This window comes from Staurois parvus, unplaced genomic scaffold, assembly GCF_062004578.1.
Source record: "Staurois parvus isolate SC_StPar_1 unplaced genomic scaffold, SC_StPar_1.0 ptg000697l, whole genome shotgun sequence".
Taxonomy (NCBI): Eukaryota; Metazoa; Chordata; class Amphibia; order Anura; family Ranidae; genus Staurois; species Staurois parvus.
The window spans coordinates 2,851,558-2,859,021 of NW_028318493.1; the positions used below are offsets into that span (position 1 = coordinate 2,851,558).

General features: G+C 43.6%; 1 protein-coding gene across 1 annotated transcript; it reads right to left on the reverse strand.

Annotated features, from left to right (window-relative positions):
• Positions 1-4,125: 4,125 nt before the first annotated feature.
• Positions 4,126-6,269, reverse strand: ADRB1 (adrenoceptor beta 1). The gene has a single exon (XM_089653054.1). The coding sequence runs from the start codon at positions 6,267-6,269 to the stop codon at positions 5,103-5,105; it is 1,167 nt and encodes a 388-aa protein (XP_089509180.1). The 3' UTR covers positions 4,126-5,102.
• Between the last annotated feature and the right edge of the window lie 1,195 nt (positions 6,270-7,464).

A 7,464-nucleotide genomic window follows, 5' to 3' on the forward strand; every position in this document is an offset into this window, starting at 1 on the left:
CCATTCACAGAATGGCTTGTATTTTTTTTTTTTCAATAGATACCAGGCATTCTATAGATGGCAGCAGTGCAGAGTGTGAGCCCCCATTTGATCAGTGTGCAGAGGGGAAGCTGCTCACACATGACTTTGAAGATCACCACTATCACTGTTGTAGCGATGGATTGTACAGTGATTGTCAGCTTCCCCAGTGACACTTCAGGTATCATGAGATATTAATATATAAATAGTATAGTAATACCTATATTCCCAACAAAAAATGTAAAAGTGGCCGGTGTGCTGGAAATATTTTACCAAACAACCTCAATACAAATAAAACTTATCAGGTCACATTCTTGTATAATATATATATTTTTTTTTTTGGGGGGGGTGGGATTTTTTGTTGTGAATATAGGTATCACTGTGTAGCACACGTTTCAGGCTAGGTTCACATATGCGCTGGTGGTGCCGTTGTGGGACTGCACAAAAATCCATGCAGCCGCACCACCCGCACAGAAGACTGCAGACCCGCGGGCAGGTGCCATTAATTCTAATGGCATGCCTCCCGCACTTGAGATCACAACCATACTGGGAACCTAGGTTCCCATGCGGGCTGCGTTTTCAGAAGAAGTGCAGGGACATCTTCCCTTTGTCTCCCGGGCACGGGAGTCCATTCAAATGAATGGGCTCTCGTGCCCATGCAAAACGCGGACCATGGGAATGTAGATATGTGAACCAGGGGTCAGTATATATTAAGGTATAACTAAAAGGCAAAACTTTTTTTTTTGTATTATTTTTGGAGTCCCCCCATTAGGGAGATTCACCCTCTCTGGCCTGTTTACCATTATTAGTGAAAGTGTAAGAAAAAAAAACAAAAACTAATTTTGGGCTGTCCTCAGAAAAGTAATAGGATGACATTTTTCAATGTGGTGCACTAGTTCTGGTGACCTGGGGGTGCCCAAGGAATTCTCTTAATTTGCAGAGATTTCCTCTCCCTTCCTGTTTTCACTATAGCACAGGAAGAAAAGATAAATCTCCCCAATGGAACATAGATGGCGGTTATAAGCCTCCCTTACTCTATCACAAATGGGCGAAAAAAAAGTTTTTCCTATAGTTCTACTTTAACATTAGGTTGGTGTGGGAACAAATCCCCTCCCTCTTAGATTGTAAGCTCCAAGGATCAGGCCCTCCTATCCCTCTTGTACTGAACTGTATTGTTGCTGTATTGTCTCCCATTATATTGTAAAGCGCTGAGCAAACTGTTGGCGTTATATAAATCCTGTATAATAATAATAATATAAATCCTGTATAATAATAATAATATAAATCCTGTATAATAATAATAATAACTGTGCAAGCGGCAAGGTACTTGTGTGCACTATATACAGACTGCACAGAGGGTACTTTTTGTTTAACCCCTTTAGGCCGGCACCTCCTGGCCCTTTTAAGGTGTTTCTGATGGCGGGAAGCGGGGTGAGGTTTATGATCATGTGACCACCGTGGTTGGCTGTCACATGATCAGAAAGCTTCCAATCGCAAATGGTGATCGGGACCTTTTTAACGTTAGGCGATGGTAACTGTGCCAGGAGTGTGCATGGCGCGCGCTCTCGGCACAGCTTGTTTGCGAACCCTCAGCACCAAGGAGTTAACTATTAGGTATGATTTGGTTAATTTTGCCAAGCTGGACCAATGTAACTATGTATTCCAAAATAAAAATCCTTTTTTTTTAAATTACTCAATAAATTTATATTTGTTTTTTGTAGTTTGTTGATCTTATATGTAACATTATTATTGTTGTTGTTTGCCCTGTGTAAGAATCTGTAAGAAAACATTATACATTGTATCACCATAAACTACACAAAATTGACAGCTCCTGGTAGTTGTGTACAGCTGGAATCATTTCTTTTCATTTGTTGTATCTGTGAGTGAAATCGCAATATGATCCGGTATGTATGTCCATGAACAGAGACTGTCTGTAGCACAATAAGACTGTATTCTATTGGCAACCCCCCTCCTACCCGGGGTAAAACGGGGTCATACAGATAGGGTATGTGCTAGGGTTTGTTACCCCTTTCCATGCACGGGTGGAGGAAGCTTACAGGGTCAGGTTCAGGGGCGGACTGACCATTTGGAAACTCGGGCACTGCCCGAAGGCCCGGGGTCAGTAGGGGGCCCCATGAGATGCCCCTGGTACCTTTTTCATAGACTTTCTTGAGTTTGGGCAAGGACACAGGGGCCCCATGATCCCCTATTGCCCGGGGGCCCCATGAGTTGTCAGTCCGCCCCTGGTCAGGTTAGTCATTTCATATTGGCATTTCAGTTATAGATAGATGCTGAATGACACATTGCGGGAGATTTACACAGAATCTGGTGCAGCTCTGCATAGAATCCAATCAGATTCCAGGTTTTATTTCCAAATCTTAAGGCCAGGCTCACGCCTATGCAGTTTGCGTTCGAGCCGTTTCTGCATTGCATTTTGCATTTTTGCACTGTTTTTTTTTTTTTTTCTATCCATTTTTCTTGTTGCTAGGCAGATTTAAAGTGGTAAAAACATGACATACTTTTCTGCAGCATTTTCATTTAAGTCTACAGAACCAAAAACAGAACTTTTTGCGTTAAAGTCCCTGACCCTTTTCAAAAAATGCACCGGGTGAAAGTGCTTTTCGCAGTTCGTTTTGCGTTTTTCTACACACGTTTTTGATGTGTCTATGATGCGTTTTTACTGCGTTTTGTTCAGCTTTTTTTTTTGGAATTGTTTTGTTGCGCACAATAAAAATGCAAAATGCGGCAAAAACACAATACTATGCATTTGAGAAGATTCTCCATTAAACTTTATTATAGCAAAAATGCTGCTTTTTAATTTTAAAAAAGTCCCTGACCCTTTCCAAAAATGCAGCAGCTCAAAAAAGCATAGATGTGAACATATCCAATAGGAAATCATGTTAAGTTGACTGTACTGCGTTTCTGCAAAACGCTTAGGTGTGAACCTGGGGTAACTGAACAAGCTGAAGTTATTAGCTGATTGACTACAATGCACAGCTGCACCAGATCTTGCACGCTCCAGTTTTAGTAAATCTCCATTGACTCTCTCATATGCCTCATTTTCAGTTTTTTTTATTATTGGTAATGATTTGTCCTTTTTTAGTATAGCCTTTCTTTATTTTATTTTTTAAAAATACTTAAAAAAAAAAAATGACTCCAGAAACCACATAGGATCATGTACTCCATGAGGGTAAGGCAAAAAACATTGCACAGGCTCAATGCTCACCCACCAAATCTGGTTCCTATTGTTTGATCGGATTGAGAATGCTGATCCTTGCCAAGAAACCTCATTGCGCACAATTCCCCAATAATTTTGATTAAAAAAAATGCATTGTAATGGAAATCTTGCAGTTGTTCTCAGGTCTACAATCTTTTTTTTTTTTCTCTTTTTTTCTATAGGGAGACTTAACTGTTTGGTGATGGTATCCTCATTTTCCGCAGTCACACATTACACTGCTTATGAGATGATGGGCAACAAGTGGTTAAATAGATTTAAATAGACTCCATGTTAATTTCTCACTCCTTTTGTTTGCAGCATCTCCATTTTCTTATACTCTTCAAGATGTAACATAAGCTAGAAAAATCCAACAGTAAAAGTGAGACTTCCTTAACTGCTCCTGTGCTGAGATGTCACTGGACTAAGGCCATTGGGGGGTTCCTGCCAGTATTGGTAAATGACCAAAATATAGTTGGGCAAATGTTGCTTCCCCCAAGCAAGGAAAGGGTTAAATGGCTTTTATATAAGCATCTTCAGTAGCTGGCTGTGGAACAATACTACCCAACATTCCCTGTCTATAATGGCTTGTTAGAACATCTGGGAATTGTAGTTCCACAGCTGTTAAACAAAGACAATGTCATATATGTGGTTGCTGATACAGGCAAGACCATCTGGGACTTGTAATTTATAACTGCTTTTTTTTCTTTTTTTTTCAAGTTTAATTGGAATGCTGGGTCATATAGTTCCATAACCTGGGGGAAAAAAAAAAAACATTCATTAGTATGGTCCCTAGGGCAGGACTGAAATGTGTAGTCCCACAAGCTCAGCAGCACTTTGGATAGTGATGGCCTAAGATGACAAGAACCACAAATACCAGCATGCAAACAGACTGGAATTCAAAAGATTTTGAAGCATTTATTAAAAGGAAAAAAAAAACATAATTACAATTCAAATCCTACATAACACTGTGCCAGATGCCACGTATAATTAACCCTTTCCTAGCCAGTAGGATCCCACCCCTAGTGTCTGGCACAAGCTCTGTACTATCCAGGCATTGAATATCTGAAAGGATCCCACCAGAACAGAAATACTAGACTTATATTTAAAGGCTCCAGCAGCTGGGCTGTCATGTTTATCCTGTCTTGACTACCTGGTCAGTCACTGATCAAGAGCATGCATGCAGCTACTGCATGTGGCCCCCAAGTTTCAGGATAGGTCGGCGACTAGGTAAGTTAGTAAAACCAAGATGAGACTGACAGCCCTGCCAAGTGGGCTTTAAAAACAAGTCGGCAATGGAAGCCTGTATAATTTGTATCCCTTTGAATTCCTGTTTAATATAAACATATTATCCCTTGTGCAATGTGCACAACTTGAGGTAGACCTTTTATGTCACTAGATCAATAAATTACAATACAATAAAATTATAATTTTAGCAAAAAAAGCCATGTTCAGCTGTTTTTAACCCCATGTAGAACAAGAGAATGCAGACCTAACCCTTTCAGAGCCAGAGGGCGGTTTTGTTGTCCTGACATTCAAATGGGAGCAATAAGTGCAATTGGAAGGACAATCCAGGTAGGTCGCATTACCTGAAGAGTACTATATACCATGAATGGAACCTTGCTTCATTATACTATGCTGTCTGTTGGGTGCAGTTTCTACATCGGGGTTTCATTTTGGGTTTTCCCCAATTTTGAGTTCCATTGAATTGTTTTTTTATATCCCTGAGCTTTCCATAGTCTGTGTTCAACTGACCTCCCTGTAGGGTCAAATCCCCATACAGCACCTTCGTACCTGACAGCTTACTAGTGCATAGTCCATTTGCAGTGGTATTTGCTCCTTATAACCATACTGGTGCCCATTGCTGTTGCTAGGCTGGCTCCAGAGACTCCTGGTTCCCATTATATTCAGACCATATCCCCAAAGCATTGGTAATGTCCATGGAATTGGAAAACCCACCAGATTGTCGGGACAAATCCCCTGTGGCATGTAACCTTCTATCTGCCTTCCTAGGGCAACACAGGAGCCTCTTAAAGGCTTTCCTGAAATCCGGGCTCCTGCAGTAGATAATGGGATTAAAAATAGAGTTGACATATCCCAACCAGTTCAAAAACAAGAAGAGTTTGTCAGGGATGAGGTTCCTGTAAAACACATTAACTATATTGGCCAGGAAGAAGGGTAGCCAGCACAGGGTGAAGGTACCCATGATGATGCCCAGAGTCTTCAAGGCTTTGTGCTCCTTGGCCACCAACAATTTGGAAAGCCTTCTCCTGCTCGACCTGGCATGGTGCAGAGCCTGGTTGAGGTGGAAACGACCTTCACACTTGTCTATCTTCTTCATCTGCAATTTAGCCTCCTTGAAAACACGAAAGTAAACAAATATCATGACCACCAAAGGGACATAGAAGGAAATAATGGAAGAGGCAATGGCATATGCTCGGTTGGTTACAAAGTCACAGCAGCCAGGGTCTTCATAGCAGCTCAAGGCCTCTGGGTCATCAGTATCCCTCCACCAGTGCATCATGATGGGTAGGAAGGACACCAGGGCAGAAATTGCCCACACTGTGCAGACAATGCCCTTTGCCCTGGCCTTGGTGAGAAGGCTCTGGTAGCGGAAGGGTGAAGTAATGGCAATATACCTGTCTATGGCAATGACACAAAGCGTCTCAATGCTGGCAGTCACACACAAGACATCCACTGAGGTCCAGAACTCACAGAAGATAGAGCCATACAGCCAGGTGCCACTCACCACGAGGGTGGCCCCCAGGGGCACCACAAACAAGCCCATGATGAGGTCTGCACAGGCCAGGGAGGTGATGAAGACATTGGTTAGTGTTTGCAGACGCTGGTTCTTTCCTATGGCCACAATGACCATGATATTGCCCATTAGAATGAGCAGGATGATGATGGACATCAACATGGCCATACCAACTGTCCACTGCTGGGACATCACTGGAAGCAGCTGCATAGGGCTTGGCACTGTTGGGTGTGGGCTACTCCGATTCTTGCAGTCAGGGGACACCCAGCCATCTCCCATTGTAACAGCAGAACTTGAGGAATCAGCTTAAGAAGGGGGGCTGGTGGACCATTTTAGCGCAGTGATGAGCAGCAGCGTAATTTTAAAACAGGCTCCTGGGTCCAAAATGGTGGAAACTGTTGTGCACCACCTGGGATTGTTGTTCTCAGGACCTTTTGGATAGGCCACTCTCTGCCCAGAGCTAGTGGTACTCCATACACAGAAGTTCTGCACACAGATGACAGTACAATATCCACAACTCTGGCACTCTACACTGTGTCCAGTACTGTTAATATTTCTCCAGGCATTGATTGGTAGAACAGTACCGGTGGCTATAGAATCCCCGTACTCCGCAGAGGTGGGAGCATCAAGTTTGGATCTCCTGTAGCTTGCTCTAGTTCTGGTGTCAGCAGGTGAAGAACTCGTGTATGGGGTAGAACACCTACGCCTGGAACTGTCTGTGACAAGTGCACAGATTTCAGCTCTTGTGTTGGCTGATGCACAACTAGTACCAGCAGAGGATGCACAGACAACAGTACCTTCAGAGCTGCTGTTAGCAGCTGTTACATTCCTCCACTTAGTACTGGTTGATGCCCTGAGAGCAGTGTAGGTGCCTCCAGATCTTCTTACTCCTCCAATGAGAGGGGTGACAGCTGTGCTTGTGGCATCAGTTCCACAGTCCCTGTACCCAGAAGGTGGTGATTCCCTATGGAAGATGTAATGCTCAGTCAGACAGGTGGTGGCCCAAACCTCTGGGCTCTCCTGCTTGACACTGCAAGTGGTAGGCGTTCCTGTCCTCCTCTGTCCAGAGTAAGCAGTTGGTGATCTGGTCCAACTAAAGGTCCTAGTAGTGGACCCTGGGCACCTTCCAATGGCACTTCTATGAGCAGGTGGTGAGCCCTTACTATAGATACAACTGCTGGCACTGACTGACACTCTTCTCTCTGCACTGTTGGAAGTGCTGCTGGTGGTAGTAGTAGTTACAGAACTCCCAGGTCCTGTGGCAGCAGGTGGTGACCGTTCCTTACAGACGCAGGAATCATTCAGTGAGGTGCAAGCTCCAGTAGTGTTGCTGTTGCCAGTAGTAGCTGTACAGTAGTCTTTGGGTCTTAGGCTCCTCTGCCTGCTGCTGTCAGCTGTAGGTCCTCTGCCATCAGCTAGGCAGTGCCAGTCCCTGTGCTGTAGCCTCCACTCTCTGGAACTGATGGCAGGAGTA

Excerpts from the sequence above, each read along its gene's own strand:
- ADRB1 (XM_089653054.1), bottom strand. The coding sequence starts at position 6,269 with ATGGGAGATGGCTGGGTGTCCCCTGACTGCAAGAATCGGAGTAGCCCA.